This window comes from Geotrypetes seraphini, chromosome 5 (assembly GCF_902459505.1).
Source record: "Geotrypetes seraphini chromosome 5, aGeoSer1.1, whole genome shotgun sequence".
NCBI lineage: Eukaryota > Metazoa > Chordata > Amphibia > Gymnophiona > Dermophiidae > Geotrypetes > Geotrypetes seraphini.
The window spans coordinates 163870556-163892664 of NC_047088.1; the positions used below are offsets into that span (position 1 = coordinate 163870556).

At 41.5% G+C, this 22109-nt stretch overlaps 1 protein-coding gene across 5 annotated transcripts in view; it reads left to right on the forward strand.

The window, feature by feature from the left end:
• ABCA12 (ATP binding cassette subfamily A member 12) overlaps positions 1-22109 on the forward strand; it is a 604574-nt gene that overhangs the window by 112320 nt on the left and 470145 nt on the right. For all 5 annotated transcript variants that reach the window (XM_033946149.1, XM_033946152.1, XM_033946153.1 and 2 more), the window contains exons 5-7: positions 8098-8168; positions 10775-10930; positions 16826-16968. In XM_033946149.1, the coding sequence (XP_033802040.1) occupies positions 8098-8168; positions 10775-10930; positions 16826-16968 (370 nt within the window). The remainder of the gene's footprint in view (positions 1-8097; positions 8169-10774; positions 10931-16825; positions 16969-22109) is intronic.

Sequence of the window (22109 nt, forward strand, 5' to 3'; positions counted from 1 at the left end):
TGGTGGCTTTGGTACTGGAAGACTGTCATCATGAGGCACTGGTCTCATGGCTGAAGGAAGATTGGGGTATTCAATTGATTTCTTATTTTTACCAGAGAAACCAGATACATTTGTCAGACAGAAGTAACAGTCTATCAAGTGAACCTTCTGTTCTCGCCATATCATTGGGATAGCAAATGGCACTGACTTCTGAGTACCTCGGAGCCAAGCTCTAAGATTGACAGCTCATCTTGCACAACAAATGGGAGGAGCTCATGGCTTGTCTTGATCACCAATCTTGTAACCGAAGTACAGCTCATATGTTTTCTTAAGAAGTTGATTCATGGTGTGTCTTTGAGGCTTAAGCGTGTACTCACCACAAATGTAACAGAATATACAGTATCACATTGGTGAGTCATTTCTGCTGTCACAAATCATCCTAAAGCAATTAATAATTAACTGGCTTACTAATTAAGCTACTTACATAGACACTGCTATGCCTTGAAGCATCAAAATAGACCCAAACTGACAGACACATAATGAAGATTATCCTTGCATGTGAAATGATTTTATATAGCCTTTTCAGGCAGCATCTATCAAGCCCATCTACAAGCATATCCAGGCATGCCCAGATTGCATCATTTCTATGGATGTTATGCAACCTGCCTTGAATGTATGCCTGGACATGCCCACACTATATCCAGCAAGGTATAACGTAAGCAATAGGCCTGTATTAAGAATTAGGCTAAGAATGAGTTGTATTAGCCTAAAAGTATAACAAGAAATTGTAAAAATGTACTTAACATTAAATGTGATTTTCATGATCAGCAGCTAAAAATCTGTAAGATATACCTGAAAGTATTGAAGAAGCAAAAACTTTGTTGTCCAGTGTAATTAAATTAAACAATTATGATCAGCTCAATGCTACCTACCCAGAACAACCCTGCAAAACTGCATAATTAAATATCATGCTTAACTTTGAGGGTCTTTTAGTAAGCGACAATAAGCAGCTATGTTTTGCTATGTTTTGCTATGTGTTTTGCTATGTGTTACGCTTTAGGGCAAACCCACACTATCATCTACTGTGCGTTAAAATCAGTAATGCAAAATGCACAGCTGCTCAGTGTAGGTCGGGACAAGAACTGGGCATGACTTGGATGGGTCAGAGGTATGTTGGTTGTGACACTAGTGCGCAGATAAGAACATAAGAATAGCTTTGCTGAGTCAGACCAATAGTTCATCTAGCCCAGTATCCCGTCTTCATGGAGGCCAATCCAAGTCACAAGTACCTGGCAAACCCCCAAATAGTAGTAGCATTCCATGCCACTGATCTAGGGCAAGCAGTGGTTTCCCCCATATCTGTCTCAACAGCAGACTATGGACTTTTCCTCCAGGAACTTGTCTAAATCTTTTTTTAAAACCAGCTACATTAACCGCTCACTACATCCTCTGGCAACGCATTCCAGAGCTTAGCTATTCTCTAATGAAAAAATATTTCCTCCTATTGTTTTTAAAAGTATTACTCTGTAACTTCCTTGAGTGTCCCTTAGTCTTTGTATATCTTGATGCAGTAAAACATTGATCCACTTGTACACCACTCAGGATTTTGTAGACTTCAGTCATATCTCCCCTCAGCTGTCTCTTTTTCAAACTGAAAAGCCCAGATCTGTACCATGAGCTAGGTGTCACAACTGCTGATAGCATACCCGCACCTTGTGTCACCTCAAGAAGAGGTCTTAAGTGCAGCTGTGCTATTAGCAGTCAATATAGCTGCCAACAGTTAACATGTCTCAGTGGTGTGTTCCACCCTGTTCAGGTTGGAACCCTTTCTAATTCACCATAGTCAAATACACCCTAACAGTGCAATCCTACCACTGACAGTAATACGTCACTCTAAAAGTAAAACCCTAAACCCCCATTCCCCCCCAAATCCTATCCAACTACCACACCCAACCCTTGCCCTGAGCCCCCTGTGTAGGACTTACCTGGTCAACAGCTGCATTCAAAATGGCATGCCCACTCCCTTAAGAACATAAGAATATCCTTACCGAGTCAGACCAATTGTCCATCTAGCCAAGTATCTCATCTTCATGAAGGATAATCCAAGTCACAAGTACCTGGAAAACCCCAAATAGTAGCAGCATTCCATGCCACCAATCCAGGGCAAAAAATCTATAGAAGGGGTAACAAACTCAACCACAGTGATGTTACTATTGAGTGACTAAAGAGAGTTACTTGAATTCAAAGAAAGTCATTACATGAAAAAATATTCATCAATGATATTTCAACAATTCCAACAATTGTCAAATGCTATAACTGATAGAACTCTGCTCAGAGACATGAAGGCAATATATTCCGCCTCACCACCCAATCATTGCAGTGTTCACAGTGAATTTACTCCAGATAAAAATTTTTTCTTAACTGTTGTGTTGCTAGCTACTACAGCTATGCTTTGCTGTTAATGCAAAACTGAAATGTAGAAACAGATTTGCTCAAACTTAACTTTGAAAGAGTAGCTGGTTCCGACGTGCCACGTTTCGTTTCTGCGTCAGGGAGCCGACCCACACAGTTAAACTGGAGGCACATGCTCATGTAGCATAAGATAGTTTAGCTTGTACCGTCCGAACGTGATTTCTTCTTAAGGTTCAAACCTTAAGAAGAAATCACGTTCGGACGGTACAAGCTAAACGTATCTTATGCTTCATGAGCTTTCACCTCCAGTTTAACTGTGTTTGTGTGTTGGTTCCCTGATGCAGAAACGAAACGTGGCACGTCGGAACCAGCTACTCTTTCAAAGTTAAGTTTGAGCAAATCTGTTTCTACATTTCAGTTGTGCATTAACAGCAAAGCATAGCTGTAGTAGCTAGCAACACAACAGTTAAGAAAAATTTTTTATCTGGAGTAAATTCACTGTGAACACTGCAATGATTGGGTGGTGAGGCGGAATATAGTGCCTTCATGTCTCTGAGCAGAGTTCTATCAGTTATAGCATTTGACAATTGTTGGAATTGTTGAAATATCATTGATGAATACCAATCCAGGGCAAGCAATGGCTTCCCTTATGTCTCTCTCATTAGCAGACTGTGCACTTTTCCTCTTAAGAACTTGTTCAAACCTTTTTTTTTTTAACCAGCTAAATTAACCGTTCTTACCACATGTTTGGCAGTATACTGCTGCTAGGGGTAATCCCTTCTTATATAGAAGGATGATCTTAGGTGGTAGTACTGCAAGACTATGGCAAGGGGGCGAAGGTGCCATGTTGAATGCAGTTGCCAACCTGGATGTCAGTGAAGGAGCATCACTACTGCCAATGACTGTTGAAATAACACTGCAGACCCCCTGGGTGGTCCCAGGGGCTTGAACTTGATTAAATTCCTTCTACATCTTTCTGAGTTTGGTCTCAAAACCAACTCTGTAAGGATTCCACTCAGTGCAATTAGTGCTTATTGTTATCATATAGACTAGAGCAGTGGTCCCCAACCCTGTCCTGGAGGACCACCAGACAGTCTGGTTTTCAGGGTAGCCCTAATGCATATATAGGGCAGATTTGCATGCCTGTCACCTCCATTATATGTAAATCTCTCTCATGCACATTCAGATCGAATTTTCGCTCAGTCAAAAATTATAAAGACTAGGGGACACTCGATGAAGTTACATGGAAATACTTTTAAAACCAATAGGAGGAAATTTTTTTTTCACTCGGAGAATAGTTAAGCTCTGGAACGCATTGCCAGAGGATGTCGTAATTTCGGATAGCATAGCTGGTTTTAAGAAATGTTTGGACAAGTTCCTGGAGGAAAAGTCCATAATCTGTTATTGAGAAAGACAAGGGGAAAGCCACTGCTTGCCCTGTATTGGTAGCATGGAATATTGCTACACCTTGGATGACCTGGATTGGCCACCATGAGAACAGGCTACTGGGCTTGATGGACCATTGGTCTGACCTAGTAAGGCTATTCTTATGTTCTTATTAGGGCTATCAGGAAAACCCAACTGGCTGGTGGTCCTCCAAGTCAGGGTTGGGGACCACTGGACTAGAGGGTAAGCCCAGCTCTGGATAGCTTCTAGCTGTTCGCTTCATGAGAGGTTTGCTTTTGACAAAGGCCCTCCTCAAACCTCCTATTGGGTCATGGGACCTCAATGTCATTCTCATCCAGCAGATGAAAGCTCCTTTTAAGTCATTGGATTCCTGTTTACTGAAGTACTTGACCTGAAAGGTCGTGTTTTTGGTGGCAGTTGCTTTAGCTTTCAGAGTCAGTGAGCTTCAGGCCCTAGAAGTGGATCCACCTTACACTAAATTTAATCACAACAGAGTAGTCTCCACATGAACTCTAAAGTTCTTTCCTAATTTAATGTCAAGAGGTCCATCTGAATCAGTAAATTGTCCTTGCAAAATCTTTTCCCAAACCTCATGTCCATCCTAGTAAAAGCACATTGCATACCTTAGACTGTAAGCAAGCATTGGCCTTTTACATTGAGAGGAGTAAGTCCTATAGATAGTCTATGCAACTTTTTCTTTCTTTTACCACAACAGGATGGAGTTCGCCATTGGTAAATGCACAATTTCCAACCAGCTTTCAGTTTGCATTTCTTTCACATGCTCAGGATGGGCTGACTCTAGAAGATATGTCAGAGCTATGGCGACATCGGTAGTCAACTTGAGATCATCTTCAATAGAGGAGATATGCAAAGCTACAACATGGGCTGCAGTTCACACATTCATATCCCACTATTGCCTGGAGCAAGACACACAACGTGACAATCAGTTTGGTCGTCTTGCAGAATTTGTTTGAGTCTAGAATACAACTCCATCTCCCTGTGCTCATTTTATTTTGTTCCAGGCTCCACCTCCAGCACAGTTGATTGAACATTTGGACTTGCCATTGCGAGTTCCTTTTGTTTTAACTTTCTGGGTTTTTGTGAGCTTGGTAGCTAGGGATTCCCACATATAAGAATGATATGGCCTGCTTGTTCTTGGAGAAAGCGAAGGTACTTACCTGAAGTAAGTGTTATCTGAGAACAGCAAGCCAATTATTCTCGCATACCCTCCCACCTCCCCTTGGAGTTGTATTGGGTTTTAGCTTTGATACTGTACTGCTGGTCTTGCACTCGCAAGTTGGGTGGGAAGGCATATGCGCTCTAGGAGCACTGGCCTCGAGCTTTTAAAGCATTTTTGCTCCAGGCTCCATGAATGATGTCATCCATATATGAGAATGGGAAGACTAGCAATAATGGTCAATAATTTAAAAAAATAGAATAAGCATCCATTTTACCCTTGCAATAAAAATGGCCTTAGCACCCCATGGTAAGGCATTTTAAGCTGCTGTAAACATTTCTTAGGGTCCTTTTACTAAACTGTGGTAATCACTATCCCCCCCCCCTTTTTACAAAGCTGCGTTAAGCTTTTTTATCGCTGGCTGCAGTGGTATTAGCTCCGACGCTCATAGAATTTTTATGAGCATCAGAGCTAATACCTCCATGGCCAGTGATATAAAAGCCTAACACATCTTCGTAAAAGGAGTCCTTTGTTTTTGTGGCTGTCGAGACCAATTGTTTTACCTTGACCGATTACTTCTGGTGGAATTCTGCACAAAAAAAATTCAAAATTCTGCATACAAAATTAGCAAATTCTGCAAGTTTATTTGTCAAAATTTAAACAATATTTTTGTTAATTACTATCCATATTCCATTTAAAACATTTAAAATAAAATGTTATTCTTTTACGTTGTTGGTTCCACCTTCTCTTTTCTACTTTTCTGTCGTCTGCTAATTCTTCTTCAAGCAGCTGCTATCCATTTGTCTTTCTCCTCTCCTGTCTATTCCCTTATTACATCAGCCTCTGACATATTGATCATTCCTTTTTTTATTTCAGCCTCTTTTTCACTTTTCAGCTATCTATCAAATTTCCATTTTTTTCTCCCATTCCCTGTCTCATTTCTTCCTCAGCCTTCCTTTCCTTTTCATCTTCAACATACCCTCTCATCTATTTCCTTGCCATCCTCTCCTCCCCCTCAGGGTTCTACCATTCTCGCCATCTTCCTTCCTCCACCCTTATATCCCAGCATCTGCTCCCACTTCCTTCCCTTCCCACCCTTGTAACCCGACATCTCCCTATCTCATCCCTCCTGTACTCTCTCTCATGGTCCAGCATTTCTCCCACTCTTCCCTTACTCCTATTTCCAGGCATCTCTCCATCACTCCATTCTGCTCCTGGATCCAACCTCTCCCTCCTTCTCCTCCTCCACCTCCTGTGTATCTCTCCATCCCTCCCATCTACCCCCCATGTCCAACATTTCTCTCTTTCCCTCCTTTGCATCCCTACCACTATGCAGCATTCTCTCCCTTCCTCCCAATGCCATATCCAGCATTTCTGTTTCTTTCCCACTGTCTACCATCTCATGATCCCCTTGCCTTGTGCCCTGGGTCAATCCTCTCTATCTCCCTGCACCATCTATTCCTTCCTCCCCTCCATTATCACGTGCAACATTTCACCCTCTCCCCTCACCATGCATGTCTCCCTCCCTTCTCCCCTGTGCCAGCATCTTTCTTCCTCTCCCTCCCTCCCCTCCCCCTGTGCCAGCATCTTTCCTTTCTCTCGCCCCTCTCCTTCCCCTATGCCAGCAACTTTCCTTCTTCTCACCCCCCTTCCCCGTGCCAACAATTTTTCTTCCTCTCCTCCCCCGTGCTCTCCCTAGTAAGGCTTGCTTCATCAGGTCGTGGAATTGACAGATATTCATACACACACACACACACACTGCCTGCTGCTAACTGGTAGCCACACCTCTGCTGTGAAGAGACTTCTGGTTAGCAGCATGTATTGTGTGGGAATCACTGCCAATACTGTGACCCAATAGCTGACACCATCTAAGATTCTGCAAGGCAAAGGGGGAATTCTGCATGACTCTGCAATTCTGTGCAAATTCTGCATTTAACAGTCATTACTTTCCAGAATCTACAGCCCTTCACAAACACCTTGTTTGCATAATGGTTAAGCCACCCTGGTTTCAGGTTCCTAGTTTGCTATGCATGTGACTCTCAGAATTCTTTTAGTTAGAACAACGTAGAGTACTTTATGAAACAATCAGGGGTTTATTGTATCACAGATGAGTTAAGAGTAAAGAACATAAGAATTGCCGCCACGGCCCCCAGGTCAAAGACCAGTGCTCAATAGCTGCTACCTTGCACCGAGTCCTCTTGGAGTGCTGGATGGAATCTGGGCTGTGATGTTGCATATTAACTTCTGTCTACCTGCTGCTACATCATATGATTAAAAAACACTATTTCATGTCGGATTTTTGCATGGCTCCAGCATGGTTATTTAAGAGTCAGATGAAAAGATAGCAAGCAAGTTATATTTATGGCCAATGAAACTGCTGAAATATCATTATCTTTGCTATTCTGAAGATATTGTTTAAAATATGGAAAAATAACACCTTTATACATGAAGGACTTTGCATGGTATAGGGAAACAATTTTCAGGTGTCATTTCTGTATGTAGCTAGGAAAGGAGAGATATGATTCAGATGTTGAAATACTTGAAAGGCATTAATGTAGAACAAAATCTATTCCAGAGAAATGGTAAAACCAGAGGGCATAATCTGAGGTTGAGGGGTGGTAAGAATCAAGAGTAATGTTAGGAAATTCTTCTTTACGGAGAGGGTGGTTGATGCGTGGAATGCGCTCCCGAGGGAGATGGTGGAGAATTGAATTCTGTCACCGTTTAAACTAGCGTGGGATGAACAGAGGATTTCTAATCAGAAAATAATGGGTATACATTGAAGGAACTAAAGCCAGTACTGGACAGGCTTGCACGGCCTATGTCCCGTATATGAACATTCAGTTGAGGATGGGCTGGGGAGGGCTTCAATGGCTGGGATGGTTACAATGGGCTGGAGTGAGCTTTGATGGAACCTAAGCACACTACTGGGCAGGACTCTGGGTTTCTGGCCCAGAAATATCTAAGAAAAAGGACCATTTAAACTAAATTAATTTATGGAGCATGTATGGTTGGGCAGACTGGATGGACCACTTGGGTCTTTATCTGCCATCATTTACTATGTTACTATGTAGTGAACTATCCAATGAAACCTGTGCTCAATATTTTTTCTCAATAATTAGATTCTCAGAACTCTTCATTGAACTGGACCCGTGCAATCCCAGTACACAATCGAAGAATTAGCATCGAACAGGTAATGTGAATGTGTACTGCACGGTGGTGAATATGCTTTTCTACAGTTGGTTTGTCATGAATTGTGCTGTTAACTTTGTATTTCCACAAGACAAAGTTGGCCAACATTCATACCTAAATGTTAATGATTAGATCCAAACTTTCTGTTCTTGCTGTTGAAGAATTACCAAATACACTGATGGTGATATGTAGGAATAAAATAAAAACATAAAGGAAAAAAAAACAATACCTTTTTTATTGGATGAACTTACCTCCTCTTTTACTAACCCATAGCGTGGGTTTTAGCGCCAGCAGCGGCGGTAACTGCTCCAACACTCATAAAATTCCTATGAGCGTCGGAGCAGTTACCGCCACTGCTGGCACTAAAACCCGCACTAATAAGCAAATGTTGACAAAATCAATATATATATAAGGGAAACATGAAAACATTTCAGTGGTGGAAAAGAGGTGAAAAAGGAGTTTAAAATCTTTTGTAGTGTGAAAGAAAACCAAGGTCTTTGTTAAGCAGGAGACAGAGAGGTGTCAAAACAGGTTTCTGTATAGTTTCTGGAAAGTAGCAAAGAGCAGCATCGGTTAGTTCTGGCAGAATTCTGCATGACTGTGCAAGGCAAAATTGCACAGTCATGCAGAATTCCCCCTTTGTCTTGTTGAGTCATGTCCAGTGGGTATCAAAAGATTTTATCATTTTGATTTCAAAAGTCTTACGTTCTTGGATTGTCTTAAAATTTTCTTTTAGTATTCTCCACAACAAAGAAAAATGGGGAGACCCAATGATCCACGGATGAAAACAAAAACAAAAAACTGTAGATACAGATGTTCTGGAGATAATTTATTATACGCTGACATATAAAACATGAAAATTCAATTTAAAAAGTACAGTGATAAAAAATACAGTGATAAAAATCCAACCGGACCCTACACGGTCCGTGTTTCAGCGAACACGTCTTCCTCGGGTGTCCAATTGTTTGCAAACTCACATATAAAGAATTGGACTGAAAACAGTCTATTGTCTTTAAACATGTGAGCAAAGAACACCGCAGACAAGCTGATGTTCTTTGCTCACATGTTTTAAGACAATAGACTGTTTTCAGTCCAATTCTTTATATGTGAGTTTGCAAACAATTGGACACCCGAGGAAGGCGTGTTCGCTGAAACACGGGCTGTGTAGGGTCCGGTTGGATTTTTATCACAGTATTTTTTATCATTGTACTTTTTAAATTGAATTTTCATGTTTTTATATGTCAGCGTATAATTAATTATCTCCAGAACATCTGTATCTACAGTTTTTTGTTTTTGTTTCTTTTAGTATTCTCACCATAAAATCATTGGGGCAGTGGTCAGTTTTTCGAAAGTGCTGTTTGACAAAGGTACACTGTACTATCGCCAATATATCCACAATCATGTACTTAGCTTGCTTTGCAGGAGAGGTGTAGCTGCAAAGCAAGCTAAGTACGGTACATGTTTCACAATTCGGAATGTATTTAGTAGTTGAATAAAAGATAACAAAAAGTATAAAAAGATTTAAAGTAACAAAAAGTATTAAAGTAAGAAGAAGACACAATATAAAATTAGTCTTTATTAGAAAAATATCTATGGGACTAATGAGGAGTCCAGCCAGCGAGAGTCTTGCGACCATGCTGGCATTCTGAAGATCCCGTGGTATTAGATTAGTAAGTTTGAGCACAATTTTTGCTATGCACTTTGGAGATGTTTCACAAAGGTGACATCCTGGTTGGCATAGTAATTTTTAATTTGATATCTGTGTAAATTGATCCTAGTCTATAGCATCTGGTCTGTTTCACCAATGTAGCACCCTTCTTTGCACTTTTTGCGTTTCACTCAATTACACTGAGACATTTTAGTTGCTGCTTATGACTTGCGATGTTCTAAATTCTGTGTTATGACAAAAATGCAAGTTAATTGGCAGGAATGTGGATTATTTTCCCATAACAGAGCTTAAAGCAAGAATTTCTAGCACAACATACATTAAATAATGAGCTACAAGGCATGCTTCGTAATTCATTATTATGCAAAATGAATTATACAGCTTGCATTACACTTTGCAAATTTGGTTGCTCATTGAAAGCTAGCAATTACCTGAAGAGGTGTAAATTTTCTTCTGAGAAAACTGGTCTACTAACATGCAAGCCAGTGCTTCCAGAAATGATTTGAGCAGGGCTGGCAGTGCCATTCCCAATCCATTCAAAAAAAAAAAGTATGCCCCCAATATTATCTCCTATCCTAATCCTTTTCAAAAATTGCTCAATCTCTGCTCTACCCTCAGAGTGCCCCGACAATAACCGAATAATGCAGTGGCAGTCGTACAGTACATTATATTCAATGGCACTATCCAATTAACTTCTGCTGAATATCATGTGGGAAGCTAGTCAGAGTAAATTAATTGGGTAGGAACCTTCCTATTTGTTTAAGTGACTTTTACTGTGCTTAATTTCCCACCGGAGTGACTAACGTGGTATCACAGTTATGCAGGTTAGTCACTCCCGTTCTACAAGAATAACACTGCTTACAATCACCCTCTCAGGCAGCGTTTATTTTTCCTTCCTGGATTCTTCAACACATGCTGCCTTTTGATTACTTTTATTTTAGATGTTAAATGATAACTTGACAACAGGAGACATCAAAAGTGTTGTGTGCAACGTAGTATCTAAATATCTGAAGACAAACCATGAAACTCTCAACCAATATTGTCTCGGCAATCAGTTAGAATTTGGCCTTCAGGAAATTGGTAACATTGTATTGATGGTGAGTATATAGTTAATAGGTTTTGTACTTTACCAGCTAATTGAATAATAACAGACTCTGAAAGACATTTTTGAGTTAGTTAAGATTCTTTCCCTTGTTATAAGTGGTAATTTTAATAGAAAACCTCTTCCATTGTTCCTACTTTACATCTCATTACTTTAAGGGTTCAGTTCCATATTGGTAACTAGATGCCCCATTTTGGTGCCCTCATAACATCTAGGCATCCAGATTGTGTTCTAGAACAGTGTTCTTCAACCACCGGTCCGTGGACTGGTGCCGGTCTGCAGAAATTTTCTGCCAGTCCACAGGGCCGGCATGTCCATCGAGCAGAAGACAGTGTTCTTCAGCCACCGGTCCACAGTGCGATCAATGCGGCGTCTTCAGGCCGGCTCCCTGAGTGCTGCAGTGCACAAAGTCATGGAAAAAGGCTACGCGCGTTCTGCGCCTGAACTGGAAGCCTTCTCTCTGATGTCGCAAAATCAGAGGGAAGGCTTCCAGATGAGGCACGAGGAGTCGCTGCCCACAGCTTTGTGCAATGCAGCACTCAGGGAGCTGGCCCGAAGACACCGTGTTGTGGCCCACTGTAGCTCAAGTCAAGGATCAATAGCTCTTCCAGTGTTAACCCCAAAATAGCACATTGACGTGTGACCCGAAACGGAGTCACCCTGTAGGACCGGATTCCCAAACAGGAATCAAAAAGGAAAAGAAAAGCAAACAACCAAAAGGGAAAAACCACAATTATTTCTCAATGGAAAAACAATATCATTTATTTCCTTCTAGAAAAAAGGTGAGATAGTTCTTCAAAATAGTTGTTAAACTTGTCAGAATGTTCCAACTGGTAGCAACATCAACAGTAGAGAAATACCCCAAACCAATAACAGTTTATAATAAAGCCCCGTGGCATTGCCTCAGCAAAGTCTTTACTCTCAATTGTGTCAGAGAGTTCAGCTTCTTCAGCACAAACGCTGGCTGCTTCCCAAGCAGGCAGTTTTCAAAAATACAAAAAAACAAAACAGTTCAAGGCACTTATTTAACAGCACTAGTGTTCCAAAGTTCCTTCAAGCCTCTGGCCAGTTTCACTCACTGCCAGGGAAAGGGGAGTGACAGGTTTTGCACAATAAAGTCCTTAACTTGACTTTCAAAATTCCCTCCCAAGATATAAGCAAAACCTCACCCCATTATCACTCCCTAGCTTGCAAACAAAATGTTCCCCACACAGTCCAGCACCAACAAACTCCACTCACTGTTTGAAGGTGGAAGCCAAGTCCACCTGCATAGCTTCAGCAATCTCAGGAACAAACTCTGCCAAACCTTCTTCATATTCCATGGGCTGTTCTCCTGGAAAAATTGGCTCGTCAGCCTGACCAGCCTCCAACACCTCCATCGGAACGGGTTTGCTGCTCCTGCTTGGCTGAGGGGACTCCCTAGGGAGAAAAGGCTTAAAACTCCTCCCTAGCTGGCTTCCTTGCCTGTTCTCTGCAACAGGTTTAAATACCTTAGGGCGACACCCTGCTTTGTCAGCCCTGGCAGTGTTCCAAGGGCCTCTTGGGCTCCCCCGGTGGTCGGTGTCATTATTTTCCAAACTATGATCCTGAGAAATCCTGAAACTTTCTTTCCTGGATTTTTCCTTACTTTTCTGGTTGGTTTAAGTGGAACCAAGGCAGGGAACATACCTTGTTGGTCACAGTGTTGATCGCACTGTGGATCGGCCCGAAGATAACACTGGTGGGCAAGCCAGAAGGCAAGGCACAGCATGGAGGGAGACAACAGCGGTAGGGGGAATACTTTAATTTTTTTTATTTAGTGATTGATTTACATCTGTTGTCTGTTCAAGAAGAAATGCATTTGTTTCTTTTCCTCTGGGGTTGTACGGCTTGCAGAGTCTTGCATCTTAGGGTTTGTTTGTAAATATTAGTACTTTTAGTTTTTGGTCCTGCATTTGCATGGGGTTATCTGTTTTCTGGTAGGAATGAATGTTGAAAAGCATACAGTGTGCTTTGTGTATTTTAATTTTGTGGTTAACCATTAAGGGCTCCTTTTACTAAGGTGCACTATTGTTATTAGCGCATGCAGGATTATAGCGCGTGCTAAACCCACGCTACGCTTCTAGAACTAATGCCAGCTCAATGCTGGTGTTAAGGTCTAGTGCGTGCGGCAAAATATGAATGGAAAAAATGGTGTTACAATTAGTACTATTATGAGGGCGGGGTCTGGAGGCGAGTTTGGGAGGAGATGGGCACGACTTAGCCCAGTGTTCTTCAACTGCCGGTCCGCAGACCGGTGCCGGTCAACAAAAGAATTATTTTATTTCCGCTGCTCTATAGATGTCAAAAGGTTGAAGAACACGGTTCTAGAATACTAGCATAACCTGGTATTAATTGCATTGTAAAACTATTATTATTATTTTTTTTTTTAAAGGGATATCAGCTTTCTGTTAATGATGTCATAGTGATGTAGACTTGTTTTTGTGGGGAGGCCTATCACAAGCTCCACTCAAAGCCTTAAACAATTGCCGAAATTAAGGAAGCGCTGCAGATGATCTGGGACAGCCTGCCACAAGGACTGATTGACAAAACTGTTATTAACTTCCCAAAGTGACTGAAGGCCTTTTAGCTTGGGGTGTGACTGCAAAATTCGGACACATTATTAATTGTATCATTTGAATAACATCATTTTACTGTGTTTTAGCTTGAACATTTTTAACATGGAAAAACCACCAAGTAGTAATACTAAAATGGCAGTAACATCAACATAGCTTAAGATACTTATGTATTACTATTAAATATAATTTAATTCTGACGACTAAGGCGCTCATTTTCACAACACTAAGTTGTCCAAAAAAAGGCATAAATTGGCACTTGGAAGTTTTATCAGCAAAATGTCTAACTGCTGATTTTCAAAACTGATTTTCTGGACATCTTGCTAGTCTTCTTAGCCGTTGTGCATCCAAAGCTCGAGGGGGCATATTGGAGGCATGTTATGGCTGTTATGGGTATTGGAGGCATGTTATGGGTGCTTTGGGCGGACTTAGCATCTGGACGTCTTGTGGTAATAATCAAATATTTCCCGAGATGTCCAGGATTGAACTTAGACATCTGGAGCTAGACCTGTTTTAAAAGCGTCTAAATGCCAAAAAGGAACCAAAACTAAATGAAATGGTACATACCTTTCTAGAACAGTATCACCTGGTATGAGACAGTCTAATAGAGCAGTACACAGGCGTCAAGAAATTCTCAAAATGTAAGAATGGGGTGGGGGGAGGGGGATTTTATTATATGGTATAAACGTTATGAGATGTTGAAAGGATGGGAGGGAAAGGGATAATTTTATTTAATATGAAGAATTGTAGAATTTGAAGTGATATATTTAAGTTAAAATGGTTGGTACCTTTTGATGCACTTGATGTAAGTTATAAAAATGAATAAAGAATTAAAAAAAAAAAAAAAAGACATTCTCAAAGATATAAACTTGCTTTCCCCTCTTTCAAAGGGATTAAAACATTAAGTTACATAGTTTGTTCTTTTGTATTTATCTTTGCAAAAATTTGGAATGATCTTCCTTCTGAAATCAGAATCCATTCTTCACTTCAAAGTTTTCGCAAATCTTTAAAAACGCTACTGTTCCAGAAATCATTAAATAGATTCTCCTAATTTACATTAGAACAGGGGTGTCAAAGTCCCTCCTCGAGGACCCCAATCCAGTCGGGTTTTCAGGATTTCCCCAATGAATATACATGAGATCTATTTGCATGCACTTCTTTCATTGTATGCTAATAGATCTCGTGCATATTCATTGGGGAAATCCTGAAAACCCAACTGGATTGCGGCCCTCGAGGAGGGACTTTGACACCCCTGAATTAGAAGATTATAAATAATGATGCTTTCCATTTTATATACTTTAATTGTAATGATCTATCTTTATGTGATGACTCGGTTTTTGTAAACTGAGTTGAGCCCTTTTCTTAGGGATGACCCAGTATAAAAACCTAAAGATTGGATTGGATTGGTGGCTAGGCTAGTGAACCATAGAGAGGAAGACCCAGGCCCATAAGCCACTCTAACCACTACATTTATAGTAGGAAGTGTGAGGCCACAAAAACCCTACTATACTGCCATATATGTGTCACCTGCAGCTATAAGGTACCCTACTGCTCTGTTGGCATATCTGTGTGGCCAGTCCATTACAATGCTGGCCTCTCCCATCTCCAAATGATATGGATTTGGACGCTTTGAATTACCACCACATTCTCCGACAAAAAAGATACACCCATCATTAGGAAAGCTATGCTACTTCCATGTTATACCTACACTGTAAACCTTGCAATTTAATCCACCCTATGCCTACTAAGTCTGTATTTTAAGTCTGTATGTTATGTCTTTACTGTAAATGCTGTAACCTAAACCCCCTTGTCTATACTGTAAATGCTGTAAAGTCTGTATTTCTCACAAATGTTTGTCCTACCCATACTATGAATGTACTCCTGTAACCTATTCTGGGCTCCTTTGGGAGGACGGGCTAAATAAATAAATTTAAATAGGTGATTTTTGAGAAAAATAAAAAGATGAATGTCTAACAAGCTCATAATTGGGGGAAAAAAAAATTTAATTGGCCAATAGGTACCTACCCAGTTCTATAACATGAAGGTGCTTATCACATGGTGCCTGGTGGTGCCTAATGCCTAAGTGGGTTTGTTTGTGGTTGGAGACATACATAGGTGCCACTAGGCATGATTCTCTAATGAACTTATGGTCTACATTATCGGCGCCTAAATTTTTGATAGGTGCCATTAGGTGTGAAACTATAAATGGTACCAAGAATGTCCTATTATCAGTCATGTATGTCTAATTGGTCTAAAGGTTTGTCTCCTTGTTATTTTTAAATTTTGGATAAGCGTTTAATCAAAAACTTGAATAAACTTAAACTTATTGATACACTGTCATTGCCATTTTTCTAGGCACCTGACGATTTAGGTGCCATTTATAGGATCCAGCCCTTTTATAACTTAGGTGTTAACCAAGCATTTTCAGCAGAAATATGCAGTTAAGTGCTGCTGAACATACTACTACTAATCATTTCTATAGTGTTAATATATAGGTATGTAGTGCCGTACACATTATATGCATGTACTTTTTCTGTCCCTATGGGTTCACAATCTAAATTTTTGTACCTGGGGCAATGGAGGGTTAAGTGGCTTGCCCAGAGTCACAAGAAGCTACAGTGGGACTTAAACCCAGTTCCCTAGGAGCACAGTCTGCTGCACTAACCATCAGGCTAGTCCTGCACTTGCTTAACCCCAGACAAACAATCTAGGCCTCCTTTTCTCAAGTTGCGATAAAAACCCTAATGTGGCTTGTTAAAAGGGGGCCTTAAACAGCCAGGAACTGTTTCTGGCTTTTTAAATCATTTTGAATATCAACCCCAGAGTGTACGGCTGTAATTACATGGTTTCTGAAGGAGTCATTTATCCCCTCCCCCCCAAAAGGGTGTTTTTTTTTTTCCTGAATCATGCTCCCTGTTTTTTTTTTTATCACATCTGGAAACATGTGCACCTTCTTGGGCTCGCTACATAGGTTCTTAGCTCTGCAGTTTTTCTATGAACAAATCTTTGCTTGTTAGAATTAAAATTCTTCTGAAACTGCAAAATCATCATGCCTTTATTTTCTTGTCCTGGAGTCCTTCGCTTTCCATAGCTTGGTTTTAATAGTAAGCATTCTTCATCATGTTTTCAGCTTGACTGACCTTTATTCTGGATTTACACCATTTATGGTGATTCACAGTATAGCATGTTGGTTGAAAATCAAACATATCTTAGGATAAGCAAAATTTGGGGTAACAACAAAAACTGATTTAATTGACCAATGGATTGTTCAAATACAACTTTTTTTTATTTTTTAGATACTTAGTGAACCTGAAAATCAGATTCTACTTCTCACGGATATAGTGAATACCATAATTTTCATACGACAACAGTGGAATGATAACACAGCCCTACTGGATTTTCTTGTAATGCTTCCCAACTGCTTTGATGACGCAATCAGGTATGACAGATAATTGATAGGATATAATGCTTGTTACAAAGTGGAGTTGAAGGGGTTAATGCAAATTGACTGTTTGCTCTTTCAAAAAGTACAAAGGCTAGGGTACAATCTATGAAGTTACATGGTAATACTTTTAAACTGGAATAAAAGAAAATATTGTTTCACTCAGTGAATAGTTAAGCTCTGGAACTTGTTGTGAGAGGATGTGGTACCAGCAGTTAACAAACTCGAATCTGAGTTTAAAAAAGGTTTGGACAAGTTCCTGGAGGGAAAGTCCATAATTTACTATTAAGATAGACATGGAGAAAGCCACTATTTTGCTAGGTACTTGTGACCTGGATTGGCCACTTTTGGAAGCAGGGCATATGCTAGATCAGTCTATTTGCAAACTGTGTGCCATGGCACACTAGATTTCAGGTGTGCTGTGAGATGCTGGGGAGGAGGAAGGGTGCTGGCGCCAGCGCTTATTCTTCCCTCAGCACATCTTCCCTTCCAGCACCCCCTCTCTCCCCTACTGCTGGCTCAGGGCCTGTCTGGAGGGCCTTCACACATGCATGGGCATCGACACGATGACATCATGTGTGTGCATGACATCATTGCACTGACGTCTGCGCACTTTCGGATGCCTTGAACCGGGGCCACTATATTTAGTGTGCTGCGGCTTGACAAAGTTTGCGAGATACTGTGCTAGATGGACCATCAATCTGCCCCGGTATGGCTAGTTTTTTGGTATGTTCTTATAAATCGAGGTGGATAGTTGAAGAGATGATTTTGCCTGGGGAAGGAACTTGGTTAAAGCAGCATTTCAACACAATCAAGTGAAAATAGTGTATGAAGTTGCACAAGAGTACTTCTTGCATACTGTGACCTAGTAGAAAGTATGTGACTTTTAGTTACAAAGGTGTTTCCTGTAAATATAGGTGTGTCACTAGTGAGTGACTCATTCCTCTCCTGGTTCTATGTTTGACCTAAAACTTTGAGTATCAATAGCTATCAGAAGAGAACCAGGAATAGCTTGTCTAATTCTCACTTTATCAATAAATGTATGTGTATATGCATTATATATAGGGTAGTATAAATGTTTATCAGGCCTTCCTATTGAGATGGTGGACACAAAATGATGAGAAGTCGCCAGGTGCAACTCCAGGGTACTTTTGATGCTGTTCCTCTCATTTTCAGTGCTTCCATTTCCAGTCTTCCAATGCCACCTCTACTTGGACCTCTATTATCTCTTCTTTTCCCCATTTTTGGACCTAAAGGTTCTCAGTGATACCATGTAGTCTAAGTAGCAGGTTGCGGCTCCAGATCTGTGCAGAAATCCAAGTCTTAAAGTAATCGGGTATAAAATGAATTATTGTCTTTATTCATTAACAAAGCATTTGGATAGACTCAAGAGTAGTCTAAGAAAATATTTCTTTAAGGAAAGAGTAGTGGACACATGGAATGGCCACCCAAACTTGGGACAACCAAAGTGAATCTATGAGAGACAGGAAGGGATTGTAGAGCTTAGTAACTGGTATAGAAAGGCAGACTGGATAGACAATATGGTCTTTATCTGCTGTCATTTTTTGATTTGGCTCATTTTTTCAGTAGTAATTTCAAGCTGATTTCCACAGGAATCCAGCCGAGTCTCAGCCTGCCTGTCTGACATTGCTACTTGGATGGTTAACCATCATTTAAAATTAAACTTGGCCAATACTCAGCTCCATATCTTTCCACCTAATCCCACCTCTCTTGGGTGTGCTGGTGGACACAACAATGAAATCAATGGCACAATGTGCAGCAGCCTCAAAGAAAGCAAACCGAATGTTGGGTATTATTAAGAAGGGTATTACAACAAGGACGAAGGAAGTCATCATGCCGCTGTATCGCGCAATGGTGCGCCCGCATCTGGAGTACTGTGTCCAATATTGGTCACCGTACCTCAAGAAGGACATGGCGATACTTGAGAGGGTTCAGAGAAGAGCGACGAAAATTATAAAAGGTATGGAAAACCTTTCATACACAGACAGGTTAGTAAGGCTGGGGCTCTTTTCCTTGGAAAAGCGGAGACTCAGAGGAGGCATGATAGAGACCTTCAAGATCATGAAGGGCATAGAGAAGGTAGAAAGGGACAGATTCTTTAGCCTATTGTGAACCACTAGAACAAGGGGGCACTCAGAGAAATTGAAAGGGGACAGGTTTAGAATAGAGAATGACACGGTGGCGGTTACCTGTGGCTAGCCGCGGGTAACCCGCCAAAACGGTGACCAAAAAAAATGGTCACTGCAAGTTCGGGGACAAGGCAATTCACCGCCCCATGGGGCGGTGAATGGTAGCATGGGGCGGTGAACCATCTGGAATGCGCGGTGAATGAGCGGCAGCCCACTCTCTCCTGCCGGCCGGCCGACCATGCATCTCTCTCCCTCCCTTCTTTTCCCTTACCTTTTCTTGTTAAAACACGCGTTTTCTATAAGGCTAGGAGCTGAATTACAGCCGGAGCCTTGAAGTCAAGTCGCGTTGCACACTGGAAAAAGTCTCCTCTGACGCAACTTCCTGTTTCCGGTTTGTGGCCACCAGTGTGAACCCAGAGATGGGTTTCACTGAAGTCCTGATGACTACACCAAATAACACCCTTGCGTGTGACCCGGACTGGAGTCACCCTGCAGGACTGGGTCTTTGTAATATATAAAAAAACAAAACCCAAAATAAAGTCACAGCACTCAATAAGTTCATACAAATAGTTCAGTTTACTCAGTTCATTAACATGTGGCTGAATGCTTTCAATACTTTATGAACTTCAGTCAGAACTCTGGGTAGCATTCAATTAACCACCAGCAAAGCAAACAGCAACTTCTCAAAGTCCAAAAAAAAAAGGCAAAACAGACAGCAGATGCAGTTAATCAAACTAGCATTAACCTTTCTTTTCTTTACTGTTCTTCAGCCTCTTCCAATAATGAGGCCTCAGCTCTCCAGAGAGCTTATGGGTCTGCTTTATAACAATAACTTGGTTTAGTCCACAAAAATAGTAGTCTTTCATTCAAATCACAAAACAAAAATAGGAAAGCCTCTGGCAATCACCTAATATGGCTGCCAGGAAACAGGAGAGAGAATATCAGGTTCTGCACAAGTTTGGGCCTTCCTTCAGGCTTCAAATTCCCACCCAGATATCAGCAAAAACCTCTCCCTCATTCTCTCCCAGCTTTCACCCCAAAACAATATTCAAAAGCCAGCTTCTCAGCCTACAAACAGTAAAGAAAAACAAAACACTCACTGCTTGTGGCTTACATTCCAATTCACTTGCATTGGTTCAGGCTGATAGTCATTCACACTAGCACAAGCCTCCTGAAAATCCATAGGTTCCTGTAAGGAAGTCACCTCTTCAGGCTGTGCACAATTATCTAGCTCCATCGGTTGGGGTTTGTTGTCCCTGTCTGGTTCCCCAGGGTTTTTAGGGAGGAAAGACCCAAACTTCCTCCCTAGCTGGCCTCTTTTCTTACTGACTGGGCCAGGCTTATATTCCCAAGGGCAACGCCCTGCTTGCTCAGATCTGGCTGAGATCCAAGGACCTCTTGGGCTCCCCTGGTGGTTACTGGAATTATTCAGCTCAAACCCAGCCTGTCCTTTTCCAATTCCTCCCCGGGTTTTCTTTATTACTCTCTTCTTTTCTGACTTAACTGGAATCTGAACTGGGGAAAGGTCTGGCTGGTCACATACCCCCACCGTTAAATGGTGCTTATCCCTATAAGCACCCGTAAGTGGAGAAAGGGGCAAAAAAAAAACTCCATAGGTCAGCCTTATTTGTGTCTCCTATTTCGAAATCTTTTCTCCTCTGGTCGGGGATCTGCACACAGATTCTCAAAATCCTCTGGCCAGTGAAGCACAGCAGGCTCAGGATTTTTGACCACTTGTGGTTGGCACGCTTCAGACCCTTCTAATCCTTCCACCCTTACTGTGATGGCCGTAAGGACCTGGGCTATTTCCTCCACTCGTTCTTGTATTTGTTCTTGCAAATTATTCACACTACCACCCACACGTTTCACTGAGTCAGCCACTGTGCCTAGCTGGATAGCTTGCTGTTCTAACTGGCTCTTATTATTCCGACCCTGCTTGGCTAAGCTATCAGGTTCCATCCCTTCAGTAGCCCAAAGTTCATGTGAGGTTTGAATCTTCTTAAATTGGGACTGCAACTCTTGTTGCTGAGCTTGACTATTAGATGTCTTAGATTCTAATTCCCTCAACTGGGATTTTACCTGATCTAGAGATTCCTCAATTGAGTGAGAATGACGCTGTGTTTGTGCAGATATTTCTTGTTTTAGGGTCTCACCTAGTTTGGACAAAAGTTCACTATTATCCTGACTTCGTTTCGTATTACTTTTAATGCCCTCATCTACCCATTGTGCGTGTACAGTGGCCAACTCCTCTTTCCAACGAGCCTCCTGAGTCTTAGTCCTCACTTGTACTTCATTTTTCAGAGCAGCTATTTCCTGCCGTAAATTCCCCATTTCTTCTGTAACTTGCTTCCTAGTGTCATGTTCTAAGGTAATAGCTTGCAACTCTTCCTGTAAGTTTTCCCCTGCGGAATCACGAACAAATGTTTGCGGATTGTTCGTGACCCTCCTGTCAGAAGATCCAAATCCCTTTTCCCCTCTACTGGTATCTTTTAGGTGTTCCCAGCGTTCCAACTTAGGAAACCAGATCCGCTCACATATCAACTGGGCAATTTTTTCTCCAGGATGAACCTGGTAATCCGAATTCCCGTGGTTTACTAATAAAACCCCGACATTTCCCCTATAATCAGGGTCAATTATTCCCGCAGCTACGTCAAGAGAGTGTTCCGCTGCCAGGCCTGACCGCGGACCTATTCTTATATAGGAGCCCGGGGGAGGGGCCACCTGAATATCCGTTTTCAATGTCGCTCTGCCTTTAGCTGGCACTATCTGCTCATAGGCCGCATAAATGTCAAAGCCTGCTGCTTTTGAGTATGCTTGTGTGGGGACCTTAGCCTTCTCTGACAGGGGTACCCACCTAAGTGTAGGCCGCCACCCGGGTCTACCGGATGTAAAAGAAGACTGTCTCCTTTTCCAACCTTCCCTATTGGAATAGCATCCACCCTTAACCTGAGTTCCTAACACACATTTAGCAGAATATTGAGATTTGGT